Consider the following 23,314-nt stretch of genomic DNA (forward strand, 5'->3'; position numbering starts at 1 on the left):
AAAAGCAAACAGAGGGGCTCAGTGAATTCTGTTGCTGCACGTACTAAGGCTCACATTCTTCAATTTATTTAGATGTTTAATTTGCATTGAGAAACTTGGCTTCAAAGGAGCCAAGCATGCTCACTGCTTCTGGCTCAACAGGCTTGAAAGTGACATGTGAGCCACTGTCGGGTTCCAGTCCCAGCTTTTTGGCCTAGTTCTTCCTTTGGGTTTGTGCCACATTTCTGGAGTTCACTGGGTTTTACACAGGCTGAAATGAGACTTCTCTTTCTCTTAAGACTTATATGAACCCTTTTCTCTGACAAATCATTCATCTATTGTCATCCAAACACTTTATGGACTCTCAGTTGATGTCTAAAGGTGTTGGTGGCAATTTTATAGGAAAAGAAAAACAACTACTTTACTTGGACTTAGAAGATAAGACAAGGCAGTATCAAGGGATAAGAAAATAGTAAGTCTGTAAAGATTCCAAAATTGCTATTCAACCTGATTAATAGAAAGATCAGAGAGAAAATTGTCTACAGCCATTTAATACACACTTTCTGTAATAAAGAAGGGGAAGACATTCAGCAAGTTAAGCTGTCTTTGTGCTTTACTCACATCTGCATTTTTCATAAAACATGAAACCCACAAACTTTCTAACTACAAATTACTTCTGTGACATTAACCAAGTGGTAAAGAACAAGCAATTAAGAACATAGACAGAATTCATTTCTACTGCCAGAATTCCCAACAGAGACCTGGATAACACCCTTCCAGGAACAGCTAGCTGTCAGAGATTTTCTTTACTGAGCAGTATATGTCTGAAGACTCTCTTCCATCTCCACCTTGCAGTCATTGAAATATATGACTACAGTTTTCTCCTTCAAGCTCAGGCTTATGTGTGGAGTCACATAAGCAATGAAGACTGTTCTTAAAATCAGGTACTCAGTCTCTAGCCAGATCTATTATAGATTTGACTGGCTTCTTACCTGTGCCTCTCTAAATATGTAAGGTCCTAGTTCTTTCCTGTGCTCCACAATCTTCTTTGCTTGTTCAGGTGGGATGTCAATCTGCAAAGCTGGGGGTATGGCAGAATTAATAAAGCAGTCAATAATAGCTGTGATCTTTTTCTGAACTATGGCATCAGCACAATGAGAATGGCACAAGTCCTGAAAGATGAAAAATAGCATTTTCAGTCAATGGAGAGAGACTCACACAAGAACCTTTACAGGGCACCAGTGATCAAAAAGCAATAGTCATACAAAAATAATTATACAATAAATTCCTTCAGTATGCAGAGCAAAATTCTTTTGGTAAATGGGCATGGTCAAACTTAAGACATGCATGGGACTTCTGGTTTGCAAATGCAGATACATAGCAATCATTGTTTTTAGGTGATAATCTCTGCCTGCATGTTCAGATGGAACAGCATAGATATTAAGTGCATTACTGGCAAATAGGAGACACAAAAGAGAAACACATCGGCAAGTGTGAAATGCACTGATTTTCACAATGAGCCTGCTATGACTGGCATAGCAATGGGAACTAAAAGATAAAGAAATACTTTAAGTGCTCCAACAAAAGAGGGGAAATATTTAGAGGGTACAAGATATTCAAAGCAGGAATGTTTTCACAAGAGGGGATAATGTCAGCTACCAGTACAATCTTCCATTTATTGACATCTTCTACTTTTACCATTCATTAAGATTTTCTAGTTTCCCAAAATCTCAGGGTTTGAAATAACTCTGTACACTATAGAATACAAAACAAACCTGAACTTACAGGAGTGAAATGTCAAAGGAAGACTGGGGTTTTCTACTTTTTTAGTGTGATCCTATTGCTCTTGTAAAACCTGTTATTACTGCATTTTAACACCCTGACTACGCCACCATTGGACTTTGACATGAAGGAAAAATAATTCAGTGTCCTTCCAACACTTTGAAACATGAACTTTCCTTCTATCCATATATTTCAAGGAATTTATGACACTAGACAACTATCATGTATATCTTAGAGACACAATGAGCACTCTAGGGTTTTCAGGGAGAGATCTCTAAATTAAGAATCTGAATTTAGTTTTGGTGTAGAAGGCTTTATATTTACTTTGCAAAGAAATTAAAACCATGGCTTTTAACCAGAAATGTGGTATGTGAAAGAGTTGGCTTGCTTTGTTATGAATACTTTTTGTTTTGGGAAGGAAAAAAAAAGAATGATAACAACTACAAAAAGAGAGTAAGACAATGCAAAAACATATTCAGTATATCCTAAGAATATATATTACGGCTTTCTTTGCTCATCTAGCAGAGAAGGCAGAGAGCTGTATTAAGAGGGAAGACAAACAAGCCATATGATATGAAGAGAGATGAGACCGAGCATAGATGAACAGATGGAAATGATCCACGGAGTTATGTTTCTTCATATTTGTTTTTAAAAAAAAAATCTTGGTTTTGGATTGTCCCAAGATGTGCCGCCAGCCTAATGGGTTATGGAGAGCAATGCAGTCATTGACTCCTAAAGGGAGTTCTGTCTAAACTGATGGCATGATAGGGCTCAGACAATACAAGTATGCACTGTGCAAAGTGCTGCCCACGCCTTTGGCAATATTCCTGCAGTTCAGCCTGACCCACAACACTCCTACTACTCCAGCCCCTTGCTTCTACAAAGAGCATCAACTGCCAACCATGACAATTTGCATGCATGGAGAAATATGGTCAGATTGTACTTTTTCTTGATAACAAGACAAATAAAATTAACATAAATGCAGAAAAGGGGGTGGGACAAAAAACAATGAAGGCTTTCTTCAGTGAGCAGTTCTACAAAGAAAAGAGTTCAGACTATACTCCACATTAATTTGTAGAAAGTTTTCATGTCCTCCATGATGTAGCAATGAGGAGTCACAAGTCTCAAAAAAACTTCAAATATCTAGAAAAGGATTTATGTCATGGAACACCAGGTGCCTTCAGACCAAAGTTTTAATCTAAACTAGTCACTCTGTAACCACGAGAGAAACAGCAGCACCCTCAGAGAGCATTTCAGCCAGTAATTCCTTGCCTGGGATCAAAGTATTTGTGAGGAAAAGAGATTGTCCCCTGGAAACAGAGGAGCTTCACCCTCTAAAGCAGACACCAAATTCAAATTCATAAAATTAAACAGTGAAAATACACCCCCATGCCTGCACCGGATCTCCAAGTGCTACTGCAACATCAGCTGTGTTTACAGCCCAATTTCTGAGCACGTTAGCTAATTTCATGCTCCCTGCCTGCCAGGTGCACATCAGCCATGTTCAGCAGCCCAGGAGAGGTTCTGCACTCTTGTAGCACTTTTGCATCAGGAATATCCCAGAGGCAAAAGGAATGAGGAACAGATGAAAGATCTGTGGTGCCCTTGCATTCAGTCCCGGGTATTCCTAGGAGGCTGCAGTGGGATTTAAAGTTTCACCCCAGAGGTTTGCCATTGTGTTTCAACCCACACAGGAGCAATTTCACAAAACTACATGTATTTGGGAGAGACATAATCCCTGACCTTTCCCATCACATTTCATTTTGGTCCCAAGCTCAGCTCAAGTCCAATTTGATTCTACAAAGTGCATTGTACATATGTACATATAGGTTTTTTTGGTAGATACCATGTTTACATCTGTAGATTTGATTGAACTTTAAAGTTATTTCTCATTTTTTGAGAAATTACCAAATTCAGATAGTAGCTATAAAGACAGAATGAACATTTCAATGCTTGCATATTTCTACTGCTCAACAGATATCTACCAAATTCTGGGAATTAGTGAGATAGCAGTGTTCCTTTAGAGACTCAAAGAATGTTAAGAGATACAGATACAGATAAAGAGATACAGGGATAATGCATTTGAGTCAAGAATAGCTACCCTTAAGAAGTGAGGATTTTCACTGAAGAAAAAACCAGTTTAAACAGTTGAGGCTTTACTGTGAACAACAGAATGCCTATAGATATTTTTGTTAAAATTCTCCTAATATGCAGGAATGGATTGTTTGCTTACAAATTGAATGCTATTCCCTTTGCTCTGCTTTACCACCATACCTTATACTTTTGCACCTCTTGCCAAAAGAGCACTCCATTCCCCAGCAGTTCTCCCTTCAGTGCCACAAAGCGCTGAAACAGATTTGTCGTCACTGGATCCAACAGCGCTTTGCGGAAAGCAATTATTTCACTAGATGAAGAAACACTCTTATTGTCCACATGCTGTCAAAAGAAGAAATAGATGCACCAAATAAACTTTGTTTCAAAAAGCAATAACAAAGGCATTAGTTAGTGTAAACTGGCAGATTCTTATCTTTGCACTGACCCTAACTTTCAGTAGTTTATGAGTTTATTACATGGATACAATAAAACGTGGCAAGGTTTCATTTCTTCCTTTCCTTTTTTTTTCAGTTTGGTTTGGGGAACATTTTTTGGAAGATGTGACGAGAGAGGAAATGACTGACAATGATTTAGACCATATGACTGCATCCTACAAAGTATAGGAACAGCTATTGTTATTGATTATGGTAATGGGCTACTTTTTGAGTTTTAGGCAAACAAACAACAAAGGAAAAGGAACACACAAACCACATAGCTTAAAGTTGTAAAACACTTCTGACAGGGATCTCACCAACAAAATGAGGTTTGAAATGTGTTGCTATGATCACCCACAGAAGCCAGAGTGTTTGCTTTCTGTGAAATAAAGCTACCAATAATGAAATAGAATTTAAAATCATTGAGATATTTTGGAAATCCTCATGCTGCCAAGCACAGAAGAGTAGGCAGCCAGGAAAGGGTGGAGAAAGAAAGATGGCTTGTGCAGGGACAGTTTGTTTGAACTGAAGTTCATGCTGGCCTGCCTTCCTGAACAAACAGTTCTTGTGCTGTTGCTGAGGAGCAAGCCAAACAACCCCCTTTTGTTATCAGATGGATGAATGAAAACCATCTTCTAAAAGTGGTTTAAAACTCTTGAAGTCCTGGAGGGGTGGAGTGCTGTTCAATGGTGAGCATCGGTCAGAAGCATTTTTAATTGTTGACAATAGTCCTGGAAATCTAACCTGATCCTAAGCTGAAAGGGTTTCTGCAACTTATCTTAAAAGCAGGGGTTATGTTCAGTGTCCTGTCACAAAGCCTGCCAGGGGTGACAGCCTACCCTGGGAAGAAGGAGGGTGGTGGCTGTCCAGAGGGTCCTTTGATGAAAATAGAGTCAGCTCAGTTTAGGCAGTAGCGTTGGATCTTCTCAGCCCCTTCTCCAATTCTCCAAACATGTTCTATTCCCTGTGACCAGGATTTAGGGAACTTTTGAAAAAAAAAATTTCTAGGGCATATTCATGAAGGGAAGAACAAAATGTTGCTTCTATCCCTATACCAGTATATAAACACTGCTTATTTTATGGGTCAACAACCTTGAAGCAGGACATGGAGAATAACCATCTTCCCGACAAACAAAGGGAAAACTCAGTTAACAGAACCCACATGCACTTTGGATCCATTTTGTGCTGATGGTTTGCATGGATAATCGGTGACCGGGTCTCTAGTTTGATTTCAACAGACAATAAAAGTTCAACTGAACAAATGTACACAACTTGTATGTTGGCAATCACAAAAAGTTCACTGCTCTTCAAGAGGAAAAAACTGGCAAACATCTGATGAAATGTATTATTACAAAGGTTTAAAAAGTTTAAATTTGATATTATCTCAATGCTGTGAGATTAAAATACAATTCTAAATGAAACGGATACTGTGAGATATGATTAAACCTGCCCACTCTACTGCATACTTCACATTCCCTTTTGTGTCTGCACGTAATCCACTTGCAATAATAAATAAACTACCAGATGCTGGAATGAACAGCTTGTCCAAATAAGTCCACTACATGCAAAATACAGATAAATGTGAATTAGACTACAATATTAGTTTGAGGAGTGTTAATAGTGCTCCAAAGCCCAGGACAAGAGACCTTTATTTTCAAGTATGACCTCTCCAGACAGAAAAGGAGAGAAATTTACCATGAACATCCAACAGGGAGCTAAATTCAGGAGTAATGTGAGCAATCAGTCCACTGCAATCAATACAGTCATGATTGCTTTTAACAGCATTTACATTTGGGCCTCACACTGTCAACAGGGGCATTGTGAAGAATGTGCAGGGTCCAAATGAAAAAGACTGTGAAACTGCAGATAAAAGAGACACAGTAAATTTCACTTGCCTTCCACATACTGGTTGTCTTTTGCTGGTCTTTGTGTGAAAGATCTTCAGTTATGTCCCTTACCTATGGTTGAACAAAAGATTATTATTTTATTTTTTTAATATTCTTGTTTTCTGGTCTGTCTTTTATCAATTAAGACCACAGTGGTAGAATAGTTCATTTGTCTTCTTATGGATTTTATGTCTGAAACTTGTCGTGGACCCGCACAGAATGCTGTCCCTTCTTCAGCTGTAAATGAGCACCTGCTCATTAAGACTGGGAATTAGAGAAGACAAGAGGCAATAGCAGTCAAACCGTGCATTGGTGGTAGAGTTTACTTTACCCATAATGTTCTGAGGGCCACTTATGTGAGGAATAAATTTTGGGTTTAATTTTCTTTTAGTATGAAATGGTTTTAGTTCCTTTGTACAGCTGTATCAGAAATACAGACTTGATCCTGCAACTGCTTTGTAGTTAAATTACACCTCAAACAAAGGGCAGGTTTCCTGAATAAGGACTATATAGCATGCCCACACTGTTTTGTCACAGTGAAATATGAAGCCAGTGGAGAATGTCATCTGGTTTCACTTCTTCTAAAATACTTTCTTCAAAGAACCTTTTCATCCTCTGAATTTTAAACAAGAAAGAGAAAAGAGCAATTGGACATAAATGGAGTTAGGAAAAGACTAAAAGCTCATTAGAAGTATGTATTTCCTGTAAACTGTTTATTTGAGTTGAATACAGCATTTTCTAAACTACTTGGGCTAATCTCCCTGCCAGCACAGTGCAGCAGGTGCAAAAAGAGGCATGAGTTAGCTTCCAGACCTGGAAGCAGCTTAGCCTTACTGCTTGGTCTTCTGCCAGGGCTTGTAAAGCAGGAAGAGTTCAGCTAAAAATGGCAGAGGGTTAGGATTTTAAAAAATTTAATTAACATAATCATTGTTAAAATTACAGTTTCTCATATTAAAGCCTATACTTTTCAGATTGCTTAGTGTTCTGAATCAATGGAAACGATTCAGTTTATATGTACTTCTGACAACACTTCTGACAATCTTCATGATGTTAAAGATGATAGAAAACAAGTTTTATGAATCAATGCAGCTGCATGTGTCTGCTTGGTGGAACTGTGAAGTTTCCTTCGGCTGTGACATTCACATGTCAGAGCTGTTGTGGAAGTGCAAAACACCAAGCCTTTGCATCTGTCACCAGCAGGATGATCCCCTTGCATGACTCACAGCCACAGAGGCAATCATGAAAGGCAGATGTTAGCCCTGCCCATTCCTCAGTCTTTCTAATGAACCAGCAGGAGTGAAAGGCTCCTCACTCCCAGCCTTTTGGCAACTTTCTGAAGTAACCGATTGGAGCAAGGCTTGTAGCAATTAACCTCCCCACTCAGAAGAACTTCACAAGTCCTGAATTCAATTCTACAGGCACTGAAGCTCCAGATGGGAGAATGTGGACAGCATAAGAGAAAGAATTATGGCATGGGAAGCTCACTCATTTGCTTGTGTTCTGGTCCCCTTGGGCAAATCCTTTACACAAAGCAGTTGTTTCTTCAGCGTGCAGCTGTATGGCTAAGGCAAAATGGCATAGGGAGAGTGTAGCATTATAGCAAAAATTAGGTCACTCTTCTGGCAGCCCACGTGGCAGTAGAGCTAATACCAGCTCCTTCAGATTTAGGATCTAACAATAATATTGTCAGCTAAACTAAACCTTCAGATGAACTTCCTTCACACTTACTAAGATAAATGTTTCAACCTGTACATGCTACAAAATCTCTTTCAATGTAAACTGAAAGTAAGTTGTGAGCTGCTTGTCCTCTGAATATTTTTATCCCAAAGGTAAATTATGAGCCAAACAAAAAACAATGCCTCTATGTGTTGCCATTGTTAAAAAATTACCTTTGCTTGTCCCTCCGCCCCCTGGTGTTCATCTGCCAGGAACAATGGCAGCCATTGTTTTTCTAATCTCTTCTGGACGCATTGCTGAACTTCTAGCAGAATTGCTGCCGAAAGTTGATCACGAAGGCTTTGTCTCCTTCCTCCACCTGAATGCATTAGCTAAGCAATCCAAATACAATAACACATGACATAAACTTTTGTGTATACCAAAAGTCCTTTATCTCTCTACACCCTTGATTTAGCAAAGCATGAGCTTAACTGTAAGCAAAGCACTTAATGCATGCTTACCCAAGGCTCACATGTACTTTTCATAAAAGGGAACAGATTACATTTGTCCCTACCTATAATAGGATACAGACTCTGGCAAATAATACCCCAGCTTGACCAAGTAAATTGCCTAAGTATCAAGATATATCAGAGTACCACAGCTCAGACTTGCTGTCTGTGGCTTTACTGGCATACTGAAATAGAAAGCTGGAACAAGTCACTGTGCCTGAAAGTAATTTTTACACTTTTTCTGAGCTGTCTTGTGCATGCTCTGGCTGTGGCCTCAGATCACCGTTTGAGAGAGATGTTCTGTAAGAGGTAAGGAGGAAAAGCCTGAACAGGAAGGAAGGGACCTGTCCAACCAGAACAGGACCAGATTTCTGGCCAAAAATATAGGTAAGATTTGAGGAGAGAGCTTGGGGAAAAGCTGGAGCAAACCCACTTGTGGATTTTTTATCTCAGTCACAGTCACAGTGATTGTTCCTCATGAATGGCTCTGTAACTGCTACCTTTTCTTGTTGTTCTCTGGTAGCTGGGCTGTTGGGTCCAAAGAAGTACTTTTTGTTTAAGTACTTGGTTTTAATGTCTTTAGATTTTTCATCACTTTTTTCTTTATCTTTGTGAAGTGTCTTTTTGAATTCTTCAATATCTAGCCAGCACATGAGATCCATGCTACAAACAAATTTAAACAGAATGTTATTTCAATATTGAGTTAATTTCATCAACATTCTAGGGAGTTATTAGTTTAACCACAACCCACCAAAGTATTCAAGACCTAAATATCAGGTCAGATTGGCCTGAAATTTTATGTCATTTTTTTCTCTGCTAGTACCATCTGCTGAGACCATGATACTTGCTGAACAGGCAGAGCAAGCTTACAAACTTACAAACCTACAAACTTCATCTTACATCTCACTTAGGGTGCCATCTGGAGGTACCCCGAAAGGAGTAACCTCCTCAATATGCCCCTGCTAAATCCAGCAGGGACTGTGAACCAGAACCATAGTGCAGAGCTCACAGACAGAATGAAAAATGGAACAGATGAGAGTTTGAATCGGTACCGAGGCCGCAAGCCACTGAGAGACGAGTTGACGCCTCCTGCTCTGCCCCCTTGTTATATTGCCTGAGAAAGGAGCAGGGATGACAGCTGGGAACATCAGCCCAAGAAATCACCCCCTTCCTGCCCCCTGTGAAGTGCTAGAGTTTAAGTCAGTCTGCAGTTAAGCAGATAAATACAGTTAATGGCAAAATTTGTTTCTAGGGCTTTTTTTTGTGGGCTGCTTTCTCATAAATTACCAATTCTACTACTTATTTCATTAGTCATAGTCAGTGACAAATCTTTTCAAATATGCAATTCTCAATCTATATATTGTTCATAATATTTGAGTGTACACTATATAAATTTGTTTTCATAGAATCATAGAATGGTTTTGTTCGTTTAACCAGACAACAGAATAAAGTACATATCTATAATTTCAGTTTAATTTATTTGACTGTTTTCTGACAGTATCTTATTAACTGAAGTTCTATGAGCATTTTAGTTAGTACATTCACTGTATTTGCAGCAGGAAATATGAAATTGAATTCAGACAAATCTGTTTCAGTTTTCCATTTGGTTAATAACTGGCTTTTTCAAAACACTAATCTATGAGTAAAACATTCAAAAGCATCTGACTGATTTAAGAACAGATGTTCTCCTTTCAAAAGTCTTTTGAGACCCTTACAGAACCCTAAGTTCTACTGAGACTGAAATTCTTTCATTTGCTAGTTCATCACGACATGAGTAAGTTCACCCAAATACAAGTGATCCAAATTACTGTGGTTTATGGAGTAACTCCTTGGCATCTACCTATGACAACTGACCAAATATGTGCATCTTTTTAAAAAATCTGAAAGTGTGAAGATTAACCATTTAGTGGTGGCTTATCCTGACATCCTGGATCAGGAGCACATCCATAGTCAATTAGCCTGGTGAGACTAACAAGTGGCAATTCACTAACCACTAATACTAAATTGTCCTGCAATTGTGTGAATATATCCTATATATTTAACAAAGCATTAATTAATGGAGCTTTGTTTAGTTTCTTACCAGAATTTGTGAGCAGGTACTCAGCACCTGTCCTTCCTGAAACTTGGATCACTTACAATTGGACATAATCAGAACCATAAGTTTTGATGAAAAGGCAAATGACGTGTTTGTTGTTTTTTTTCTGAAATTTTCCAGACTGCATTAGTTCTAGGATCACTTCAGCTTATAGTATCATTAAGCACCTTTACTGTAGCTTGCCAGCTGGACTCCAGAGTAACTAGTCTGGACCCAACCCTAAAACTCTTCTGTGAGACTTTTTCAAATGTTTTTCTTCATCATGAAGGTTTACAAAAAGGGGAAAAAAATGCTCCATAAATTAAACATTTCTCTGTCTGGCTCTACCACTCAAGATGGGACTTGTCTGTGATTAACAAAGAATCAGGAAATACTGGAGGAAATTCAGTATACCTGTCCATGACCACAGACATGACCATGTCCATGTTATCTGCTGATTCCCACCATTTCCCCAGTTAGAGAGGAGCTCAAGACTAGTGGTCTCTGAAATGCAATGTGTGAAGGGGGTGTGCAAGACCATTTGTTGAGGAGCAGGAAAAAAATATTAAAACTTTAGTAGCACATGTAATGTCTATAATGTATTTTATATATATATTTATACACACAGGGTTCCATGATGAAAAAGTTTTTACTGATGAGATGCATGAGCAAAGAGTTTGGAGACCACTGATCTAGACAATTAACTCAGAAGTCACCTGACTATAGGCAGTACACTATAAGAATTTCCATCTGAACTCATTATCTGCAGTCCTTTTGTAGTCAGTAATCTCAGGAAAGATCCATCCAAACTGTTTTTAGATGTTACCATCAGAATTAGGAATATTGCATGCAGAAGTGTATATTTCTCTCTCTGACTACAAAGGGAACCGATGTGATGATAAGCAGAAGTGATGACATTGAGTCTTGGCCAGAGGAGTTTTGTGCCAGATTCCCCTTTCTGGGCACTTTTGAAAAAGCTGAGCAATAGCCAATGTAAAGCTATAGTGCTTGACTAGTAGCAACAGCCAATATGCAAAGCATCAACTCATGGGAAGTCGGATTAAAGGAAGGAAGTGACAATTTAAAGACAAAAGAAAAAGTGTCAGCTTCTGTTTAGATCTTACTTTTAAAACAAACAGGCTCACTTTTTCAAAGACCCTGCCTAAGATTGTATCTGCTACAAGCTAGTACTTAAATCTGTACAGCACATACAAAATTGTGGTTGCTGTCACACTGTGAGAATAATATGCCTGTTTTCTATTTGTACATTTTTATAATAACCAGCTTTAATTTTAAAAATGTACTAAATTGAATCTGTTACTAAAAGAGAGAAAATTTTACTAATTATAGGCTAATTGTTCTACTCAGGGGTTTGCCACTAATCAAAGCAGAAACTGAAAGCAGAACTGTAATACAAATATGTTTTGACAGGAGAATTTTTACCCCAAACATGTTAAGACAATTCAGTTGTCTGAACAATGTGTCTGTGTGTTTCATAAATATGAAAAAACGAGTTTTAAAAGACTAAAATCTGTCAACATTTAGATAACCAAGATCATTAGCAAATATTTCTTCTGAATTTAGAAACAAGTAAAATAATAATAATAATAATAATAATAATAATAATAATAATAATAATAATAATAATAATAATAATAATAATAATAATAATAATAATAATAATAATAATAATAATGAAGAAACGTACCTAGCAGAATGCTTATTAAGAAAAGCCCGGAACTGTTCTAACTTCTTTTTGTCATGAATCAGGTGAGATAGATTAGGACCTGCCAATTCTTTGGGAGCTTGATGCAAGTGCTGATTTTCTTTGAGAGCCCCCATGTCAGCAACAGTACTCTGAGGGAAGAAGTTATTTTGCTTGCATAAGTGTTTTTTTCACCTCTGCATTTTGCTTAGTCTAATAATCCTTGCATTAGATAACCTGTCTCTGTAAAATAGCTTTCTAATCACTGAGAAAATAAATTAAGGCTCCAGCTCCTAGTAAGCATTACTTTTATGTTTGCTTTAAACATATCAGTGTCTGCAGGTTCCATAATCAAATAATCCAATAATCCAATACCTGTAATTCACTGGAAATGGAGGCATATATACAAGAGTAAGGGCCCGAAATACATTCCACAGATTTTAGGTCTGATGTTGATGGAACTGACAGAAGATCTGTGTATCTAATTAACACAATGGCTGTCAATCAGTCCCCAAAATGAATGGTAGAAATCAGACTATTTGCTTCTCCAAACTAGCATCTGGTCAGCCTTTCATTGCTGATACTCAAAGTGTGAACCCTCTCTGACAGAGAAAGGGTTTGTTTTTGTTAGTAGGTACTTGTCTTACCTCATCCTTCTTGGAACTACTCACTTGATGCAAAGCCTGGAGCTCTCTAAAGTACACGGAGTCCAGCTGTTGAGTTTCTTCCACCAACTCCACCTAATAAAAATAATATCTTGTATCACCCCTACAGTACACATTATAGAAAGATGGAGAACTACATGGGCACTTTTCCAGTGACAGTGGATAGAAAAGAGCACGTTTGCCAGTAATGAGACTGATGTTTAGAAGAGACAAGAAGTCACATTCTTGTGACAAACAATTCTATCAATAACTCTGGTAGAACAAACTTTGCCCATCTGTGTAGGATCAGATGCAGATTTCTGTAGCATACTACTAAACAACTTAACTATAACTTTAAGCAAATAACTTTGATTCAAAAAATTGCTAAATTCTAATGTGTACATAATATATTGTATATACCGTGCATATATTATATTGCGTATATTGGGTCAGACATACCTGATTGCCTATATCAGCAAATTGTATGTCAAACTGCCACTGAGAAGCAGAAAAAACAGTTCTTAAAATTAGGACTCTCAATGGGAAATGTCAAAAATACAGAGTGCCACAGATTTTGAGAAGCAGAAATTTAAGATGAGAAAGATGATAAAATATTTAAACAATAAAGATGAAAGCTTTCTGACTTTCAGTCTTGTCCCCTTTCTTAAATTATTAACTGTGTGTGATTTGAATTCATGGAATTGGCATTTTTAACTTAATTGGAAGCTGTTTGTAACTAGAGCAGTTCTTCCTGTTATGTGCAAACAATCAGTAACTGTGAGAGAGATATTTGGTGACCCTCCTGGCTGACTAAACCATTTGAATGCAGATTTTAGGATATTTAGCAAAATCGAGCCAATGCCTTACACTGATCTGCATGGCCATTACAAAGGTTAGAAAGCTGTGATTCTCTTATATGTGTTTATGTGCCAGAGAGAGAAGAAAATGTTTAGATTAATATTCATGATACTTTCATCTAAATATGAATACCACGCTAATCACTGTGTTATCTGAATATCTTCAAGCTCAATTTAACTTTATTCCATTGTTATAAAGTGCTTTGGGATATTCTTTCCCTTAAAAAAAAATATAGTTAAAAATTAAATAGTAAAATAATTCAAAACATTTTTCATAAAGTTTAAAGAGAAAGCAGATAGAAGCAGAATGAGAATCAACACTAAAAAGAAACTCTTCTGATTTCATGTTTCATTTAAAGAAAAAACATATATGTGTACATACATATATATATACATATATATATATATATAACGTGTCCCAAGTAAACAATTTTGGACTCACCTAATTCTTGATAAAATATCTTGTTTCATTATGGGCCAAACATATCCTGCTATAGAGTAGAACAAAGGGGAAGAGTCGAGCCAGGGATTGAACAAAATACAAAGCAGACGTTGTCTTTGTGCTTGGGAAGGAGTGTGCCTAACTATCAGCCTGCACCTAGTACAAAGAGACTCTAGTGCCTCCTAGAACAGGTCATTTTATGCCTGTGTATTATAACTCTTCACAAACACTTGTATTGTGCAGTCAAAAGGATTTAGCTATTTTTTCGTGCTCGGATTAAGATCTTTGTGTTATTAGAGCACTGAGAAGTCTGCACGTAACTTCACTTGCAAAGTAACATATCCTCCAAACTGAAAGGGCGATAGATTATCCTGTGGTTAACTCAAGGAGATATAAACTCACACACATATTAACTGAAAGGAAAAGTATATCTCTTCAATTCTTACTTTTCATTAGAAGCAGTGAAAATAGAGAGCTCAAATACAGACTCATTTTTATGCAGAAACGATGTATAAGAACCCTCGGCTGTGCTGATGACTTAGTGAGGACCGGCAATAGACACTAGACAATTCTTATAAAAAGTACGCACAGAAAACAACGCAGTTACAAAAGACTAAAGCTAGTCTGATAGAAAGCACATAAAATTTCAGATTCATGAAAAGTATCAATCAATTCCAAGGTGCACTGCAGGTCATAAAGAATTATAGCTGAAATAGTTTAGAAAAAATAATTTATCTGAAAGGTTAGAAAAGAAGTTGAAAAGCAAAGAAAATATTTTACAGATGTGTTTGGATTACTGTATTTCATTTCACTAAGTTTCTCAAAGTTTCTAAAGAATATTTTGTTATCACAGGATGAGAGGGAAAGTCCCCTCGTGAATTAATTAGAAGGTAGAAAATCAAACCCAAAGAAATAAATAACTTTCATTATGGGTGGGGTTCCTATTGGAGTCTCACAGGGACCTGCACTGAGGTTGTTTTTTAAACATTCAGAAACTATCTGGAAAAGGAGGTGAGTGAGGAGACAACAAAGTTTGCAAAATGATTCCACAGAGCAAAAAATTAAATTGACTGTGAAAAGCTGCAGGATAGCAGGACACTTTAGCATCTGCGTGATAAAAGGCCAGCTGAATTCAACGATAATAAACATTAAGTCATTCCAGTGAGCTCCAAATTAGGGCTTTCCATTAGTAGTTATTACTTGGGAAGAAAATCTTGGAATCATTGCAGATGGCTATTAGCTTACATTTTGCACATCCACTCAAAGTTCACCAGGAGTCAAAAGGCAATTAGAATTATAGGAACAATTAGGAACAGACAAAGAGCTCAACAGAAAACATGGTTCTGCCACTGGATAATCCTTACTGCATCCAGATTTTGAGTATTGCTTGCATCTCATTAAAAGAACATAAAATAACACATACAGATGGGGCAGTAAGTGCAACAAAGATATGGAACATCTTCTGTAGGAGGAGAGGTCAAAGTGTCTAGGATTCTTGAGTTTCAAGGAGATCTAATTGAATTGGGAAATAATGGAAACTTGTAAAAGCACAACAACACTGAGAATAGGAAACGATAACAATTGTTCACTTGTTCCTTATGACATACAGAACTAGGGCACCAGGTGAAATTATCAGGGAGGAGTTTGCAAATAAATCAACATATGCATTTTCTCCTCTTATTGCTTGACTAAACCATGAAACCCACTTCTACAGTGAAGCTGAAGATATATCACTCAAGATACATTTTACAGAAACCCATAGGGGGAAAAAAATCTTCATCAAAGACTATTAAAATCAAAAATGTGGGTAAGACCTCTCTTCCATTAACTTCCTTGGTTGCAAAATGCCAAATGTGGTTGTATGTTTCTTTTCTGTCCTTATACTCCGTTCTTAAATGTTTAATACTGGCTACCACCTAACAGGCTTAGAAGACCATTCTCAACTTTGATTTTAGGTATCTATTCATCTGCTTGTTCTTACATGCACATATGAGATAGAACCAAAAATATACTATACTACAAAATTTCTGCAAAAGGATTTCAACATTTTTGCAAGGGGCAATGTGCGAATGTTATTAAAGCCGACAGAAATATCAGCAATAAGTGATGATAATTTCCTATAGATTGGTGAAGCTTCATCTAAGGTCAAGTGAAGAAAAACAGGACCAAGAACTAACTTCCTGCCCTCTATCTCCTGATTTCCCACTGTGAGTTTCTCCTATATTCAAGAGAGAGATGCTAAAGACTGAAATTAGAATCATAGAATCATAGAGTATCCTGAGTGAGAAGGGACCTACAAGGATTGAGTCAGCTCCTGATCCTACACAGCACTATCCCCAAGAGTCACACCATGTGCCTGAGAGCATTGTCCAAGCACTTCTTGAACTCTGTCAAGCTTGGTGTGTGGCCTGGGGAGCTGTTCCAGTGCCCAGTCACCCTCTGGGTGAAGGAACTTTTCCTACTATCCAGCCTAAGCCTCCCCTGACACAACTTCAGGCCATTCCCTTGGGTGTCCCTGGGCACAACAGAAAAGAGTTTAGTGCCTGTAGACCAACTCAGTCTCTTCCTCCCCAGCCCAAACAAGTGACCTCAAGCATCGTAGGCTTCCCCTCAAGGCTCTGCACCATCTTCATAGCCCTCCTTTGGACACTTTCCAATAGCTTTGTATCTTTTTCGTATTGTGGCACCCAGAAGGAGTTTGACCTACAGCTAGCAACTTGTAGGTAAGTTTACAAGGAACTGAGAGCCACAGCGTCCACCTCTGTCATCAGCATTTCTTGTTGTTATTTGTCAAAGGCACAGTCAGGATTGCAACCGTCTCCTCTGACCTCCACGAGCATGCTCAATTCAAGCTTTCAGAACATTTTGGGATTAAAACTGAGTACACCTCTGAGCCACTTTTTTTAAAGTAGCAATCTAAAAAGTGTTTGGGGAAAATACAGCTGAATCACCATATCACATTTCCTCTATGCTAAGCAGTAGCTGCACTTAAATTCTAAACACCAGAAATACCTACTATCACTGCACTGACACTCTAAAAAAACACCTTACTATGTGCTTATCATTAAAAATATAGAAGGCTTGTGACCAATCCATCATAAAAAAATTGCTTCTGACCAATGGTATGATTGCAGAAACATGAAACTTCCTGAGTGCTAAGATAAGTTTTACCATAGCAAGATGTGTTCCTCTCCAATTCACAGGCCAAGGAGTCTATGAAGCCCACACCTTCCTTTCAGATAAGTCTGCTCTCCACAAGAAGCTGAGCCTATTTCCACATATCAGAATATAAAGGAGCAAGTAAAACATCTTGTCATACTTCTCCCTTCCTGAGTATAAATACAACAGGGTTGCATATGAATGCTCTTGTGATTTTCTTCCCTGAAATAAGAATTTTTCATGGTGTCATCCAGATATTACCTTTCTATAAGTGTATTTGTCTGCTTCCACCATCTTCATCCACGGTTCCAGCAGAATAGTGAGGATATGTTCCTCTGCTGGGTCAAAAAGGTCCTCAAAAGCTGGATCAATTTTGTTATAAATCATATTTTTCTTATTCTGATGAAGTCCAGTGTCCATGCTGGCAGATGGAGCAATGTAAGTTGCATAAAGGAACTACAGTAAAACAGAAGAAAACTGTATCTTAGCCATCATCCATTTCAATGGTTACTGATCCTTGAAGAAGAGAATTAATGCATATTTGTCCCCTACTGCCCTGCTGTATGTTTGGAACTAGTATTAGTCCAAAATTCAGTTACTGACATAATGGATCTCCCTGCCATTTTTATTCTTATTTGTTATAATGGTTAATGCAATTTTCACTTGGGTATATTTGGCTGATACTTATATTCAGATAATCACAATTATTACAGCAACTGCACTCTTCATGAAGTCACACTGTTGTTTTACAGAATATGTTCTGGGCCAATTAGTGAAGGCATCTTCTAAGAGATATAATTTGTAAATTTGATGTTAAAATTAATGAAAAATTATGCAATTTCATTCTGTGTAGAGGTTGTCTTAGATAGTTTTTTGGCAATGGTGAGACTCTTATTATAGTACAGGATCTGTGCAGGAGATACCACTGCACAGCTAAGGTCTAAGCCCTCACAAAAACAAATTTCACAACATGCTTCCTATCTGAAGCACAGAGTTTGTCATTCAATATGTACAAGGAGCAGAGCACCGAACCTGGAGGATATTTCCTTCTGCCTAACAGCACATCCTTGAAGCACAGAGTAATGTTTCAATTCTTTTTATACAGTCCACTATGTAAAACTCTTATTTTCTAAATGTTTTGTCTAAATTATGTTATGAAAATGAACATTGAAATCTCAGAGTAAAACACTTTATACCCAGGAATATCTTGGAAGAGGATATTCCAGAATAGCTTTCTAAAACTTCATGATTCTGACTTCAGCTAGGAACTCAAGTGAAAAAATATGCTGCCAAAATATATTTCATATCCTTATATTTTCTCCTTTTCATATTGTGAAAGTCTAACTATATTTCAAACATACAGTCAGGGACCAGATTAGTAGCACAAATCAGAATTTCTCTCTAGCAGAGCACTGACAAGTCCATTTTCACTATTAATTATCACACAGGTTTGACAATGAAGAATTCAGGATTCTGATAATTCTCATTTTCCCTATGTTGCTAAAATCCAGCTGTAACTAGCAGATGAACAAAGCAATAGAAGAGAGGACAATAATATGTTTACTCTGTTTTCAAGCAGTAATAAAACACTGGTATGCTTAAATTTCAAGTACAAGGGGAGAATGTTTGAGTACGTTAAATAACTATGTTTCTGTTTGTTTTAAATTAAATGTTGATTTATTAGACCCTCTCTTTCAAACAGCAACAGTAATAGAGTATATCCCCATTATCTTGGACCTTAACAATTTGAAGCAAACCCTTTAGATTCTCCTGCTATTAGGTCACTGAGGAGTTTAGGGCTACAATAGCTGACATTCATCCCCCAGTTAGCTCTTGCTATGATTACTGTATTTATCGTGTATGCAGGATTATACACTCTTTCCACATTTGTACATTTTCAGTACAAACAAAGATGGTTTGTGCCTATTGTTATCAGTGCAATAATAATACACAGGTGCAAGGTGTAAGAGAAATAGAACATCCATAGGAAGAGTCTTACCTGAAAACAAGACCACATTTATCCTAAATTAAACCCTTCTCAGTAAATCCCTAAGTACATTCAAATTTAAATTTAACAGCTCTAATTAGATTCAGTGATTTCAAAAGCTGAAAGTTACTTTGAAGAGTCCAAACGCTAGGAAACTTTCAGTTAAATCATGTTAATTCTGGTCCAAAACATTTAATGTATAAAATTAGCCAAATTAGAAGGGACAAGTCCAGTGATATCAAGATGTGGTATCTTTAAAAATAGTCTTTTTAAAAAAGGGCTAACTACTTCAGTTGTCATTAGGACTACGTTGCTCCACCTGTTATGACTTACCACACAAGAGATCTGTAAATTAGTAAAAAGCACAAATTAACCTAGTTCCTTAAATGAGTGATCATTTGAGCATAGTTTTAAGAATAAAATAAAAACAAACACATTACTAGTTTCTTGGCTGAAATTCCCTTCCCCTATGATTTTGTGTTAAATATGTTGAGTATATTTGCTACTCTTCTTTAGAGCTGGCAAAAAATATCAGCCCACTAAGTCAGAAATTGCCCAGACTAAGAAATGTTGACCAAAAGCTGTTGACAATCTGCTCACATGAACACTGTTGTAATATATTTCCACATTAGGGACTGCCTTTGTAGACTGCAGAGCTTCTTTCTTTCTTTTCTTTCTTTATAATTTCACATGCAAAACCAGAACATAATAAAGACAGATATTTTTCTCCTGAACCAATAGTTAGGGCTGGCAATACTGAAGCAAAAATTTAGAGTTAAGCTAGCCAGACGAATGCACTTTTCCAAACTCAAAGAACTGGGCCCTCAGTGGTGCAATCATTATGGCCTCTTCATTTGAAGGCTGCACATTTACAGTGTCAGAGGATTTGGCATCTTTTTCGTTGAATTCTCATAAGAATCCATTGCAATGGGATTAGACCAAGTTAGTGAATACATGCACTTGCAGATAGGAGAGAAATGAGAGGTAGCTTTCATCCCTGTGTCCCTTGCACAGAGTTGAGATGCATCTGTAGATCTGCACAGATTCAATTGCAAGGACTGCAGGAAAAACAACTGAGAAGAGTTCTAGACATGTCAAAAAAGAGGAAAAGTATCTGTTCACAGCCTTCAACACTGGGCAATGCAGTTTGTAAGTCACATTTTATAAAAAGTAATAATCATATCCTCTTTTTATTCCTGTATGATGGAATTCCTGAGGTTTTCTCATTCACAGTGGAATATCGAAACTGTTATATTGGTCAATCTCCTAAGGGATCAACAGGAAAAATTATATTAAATGAACTTACAGGTTAACAAATACATACAAAAATCTGAAGCATATGACATCAAGTGCATATCAATCTTTGTTGATTCATTGTTTTGTTCCTGTTGAAAAACACAAGAATTTTTTCTACCTGCCAGTTATAAATTCTCCTAAAAATATAAATATGTGGTGGATTGAACCCAAAACCTTATCTGGAAATTTGGTTCAGTTTGCATATTGGAATTACTCACAATTGCACAAACCTGATTATACAAAATCCTTAGAAAATTCAGATTAAGACTTTGGCCTCATTTATGACTTTCCAAAACAGGGATTGTACAGGCCTTGGGTTCTGGTGTGAATTCATCCCCAGATGAGAAGGCTTTGATAAGCAATTTCAGAATTACTGGAGTGAAGCAAGAAATTAGAGAAAGATTTAAGTCCAAGTGTGCTGTACTGCTGCCCAAAGAAATGGATATTGCTCTGATCTAAACGAGGGGCTTGTGCAGCTGCTTGGCAGAATCATATGATGGAAGAATGCAATGCACTGGCTGGTGTTAAACAGAGAGGCTAAACTGCCTTAACCGCCATCATCACTTCCCACTAACATAAATCTTGTATTTGACCCCAAAAGTCCACAGTAATGAGGACTCCCTTTATCTAAATTGATTCTAGCATTAAAATATTGTATTTCTTACAACTGTTTTAAATTTTCTCATTCTAAATAACTTTTTTTAAAATTAAAATTCAACATTATATTTTTTTATTGGTTTTATTTTCAATTTTTTTTACATTCCTGTGCATATGTTTACAGTGAATAACTATGTATGTTCCTGGATGATTACCAGACCTTGTCATTATTCTTATCTATCAGATTTCATTTTCACTGTAGTTTCTTTCCTCAGGTGAATGCATATATACCTTGGAAAGCATTTTATTACTTTATCATAAAGCTGAGATAGCAATGCCTAACAAAGGAAACAATGAGTAGCAGATACACAACAATCAAGGTTTGTTCTTGTTTCTGACAGGAAGCAGGCAGCACACATATGGAACACTCTGTTAGTCTCTACGTGTCTCTTTCTGTAATAAAGAGTAAAATATATATGACAATGTGTCATGTGAATCAGATTCACATTCTCTTAGGAGTATTTGCAATGACTGCCTTCTTGTGCCAAAGGTGAGTGCAGAATTTGGGAAGGCATCCCTTCTGTAAGCAGACTCTGTAGATTGGTTGCAGCTTGACTCTTTACGGTGTTCCAATGAAAACAAGTGTAATTTTTCTGCAGCCTTAAAAGGCAAGTTTGAGAATGATACCAAATGTTGCAGCACATGTGTTGATTTGTTATGTTACATTTCAGCTGTTAGTTATGCTAATGGAACAGTTTCACATATTTCGTTGTGATGTATTTACTTTCATGGCTATGTGTGTGTACTGTCTGCAATTGCCTGGTAACACTGATTGCACGATGTTCTGCTGTCACCACCAGGCCAGCACTGGAAATAAGATTAGTACAAAAAACCTGGGCCTTACATTTTCAGCCATTCAAACACTGCAAAAGAATGGAAACTGGTGTGAAATGAAACCAAAATAAAAACCATCAGGGTTTATAAGCTAAGCTTTGGCCTCCAATAAAACACATAGGAAAATGGTGATGCAGAATAGATATGGTCACCTTGCATATCTGCTGTGAGGAGGTGCCCAGCCACACACAGGAATGGACAGATGCAGGAGACAGTCAGACTTAAGGGGACATTCAGTTGCCCACAGCCTCAGGCCACAAGGAGAGCTGGAGGGGAAAACAACTAAATAGGCTAGCAGTTCAGTTCATCCAGTATGAGACAAGAGAGGGAGGAATCCATGCCTTGGCCTCTGCCTGGAGTTTCTGTACAAATAACACTGATTCAGAAGAGAATTCTGGACAAATATGCAAAATTCTGTCATTTTCCCAGTAAAACCTCCAAGAAGGAAAAGAAGACAAATTCAAGGATGTCCAGAATGTCCAGACATTCAGGAACATGCCATATAAAGAGATTACTCTCACCTGCTCTCTACAGATACTTTTTCCAATGATATGTGAAGTAGCTTTGCTCTATTACAGTAAAAATTGAAATATGCAGATAGGATATACTCCTACACAAGGTTTATAGAGGAAAATCAGACTGAAGTTTCACAAAGTGATTTTAAAAGTTCCTTGTAGTTCTTCTAATAATATCACACTGTTGCAGTTTCTTTCCCTGATGGACTCATGCTACTCTGCCTTCAGCACCATTGTGGGCTAAGTGCATGTTCAATTAAAATACTCTTTTATAGGAAATATCAGTTCCACTTAACATTAAATGAGAGTGTAAGGATCTATTTAGGGGGATGACAACCATGGTAAAGATAATAATGATGCCCTGAAAATCATAAAATTTAACAGGGCTAGCAAAGATCAATTTTCATTATTGAGGTCATTGGCTGAGGTCTGTACTATGAGATCTGCAATTCTAACCCACACAGGAGATGGAAGGAAACGTACAGCACAATTAGATAGTTCAGAAAAAATACTCTGATGTCAACACTAAGCAGACGATTTCCAAATATAATGTAGTGTAGCAAAAGGGAGTTTAGGTAAACTGAGTATAATAGATAAAACTGGGAACAGGCTGCAGAGCCTGGAAATCAAACTATGCATGTTTAATGTTTGAATCAAGAAATTCCATGGAAACAATCCAAAGAGCTTCTTTTATTGTCCACAACACAGATTTACTTTGGTGTGGGTTGTCAAGATTTGGAAAATTTTCTATCTTCTTTTTAGTCTTTACGCTGTACAAATGCATTTGTGAAGGGAATGAATAAA

The 23,314-nt window shown here is 37.3% G+C and overlaps 1 protein-coding gene across 7 annotated transcripts in view; it reads right to left on the reverse strand.

Annotated features, from left to right (window-relative positions):
• Positions 1-23,314, reverse strand: part of RGS22 (regulator of G protein signaling 22) — a 65,916-nt gene that overhangs the window by 14,085 nt on the left and 28,517 nt on the right. For 4 of the 7 annotated variants that reach the window (XM_088155004.1, XM_088154999.1, XM_014879826.2 and 1 more), the window contains 8 exons: positions 17,483-17,677; positions 12,767-12,859; positions 12,123-12,271; positions 8,841-9,003; positions 8,065-8,223; positions 6,185-6,247; positions 4,036-4,197; positions 972-1,151 (listed from right to left, as the gene is read on the reverse strand). In XM_088155004.1, the coding sequence (XP_088011130.1) occupies positions 972-1,151; positions 4,036-4,197; positions 6,185-6,247; positions 8,065-8,223; positions 8,841-9,003; positions 12,123-12,271; positions 12,767-12,859; positions 17,483-17,677 (1,164 nt within the window). The remainder of the gene's footprint in view (positions 1-971; positions 1,152-4,035; positions 4,198-6,184; positions 6,248-8,064; positions 8,224-8,840; positions 9,004-12,122; positions 12,272-12,766; positions 12,860-17,482; positions 17,678-23,314) is intronic. The other 3 variants (XM_088155020.1, XM_088155012.1, XM_088154991.1) reach the window with 2 other exon arrangements.

The sequence above is a fragment of the Sturnus vulgaris genome, chromosome 1 (genome assembly GCF_052056855.1).
Source record: "Sturnus vulgaris isolate bStuVul1 chromosome 1, bStuVul1.hap1, whole genome shotgun sequence".
NCBI classification, from domain to species: domain Eukaryota; kingdom Metazoa; phylum Chordata; class Aves; order Passeriformes; family Sturnidae; genus Sturnus; species Sturnus vulgaris.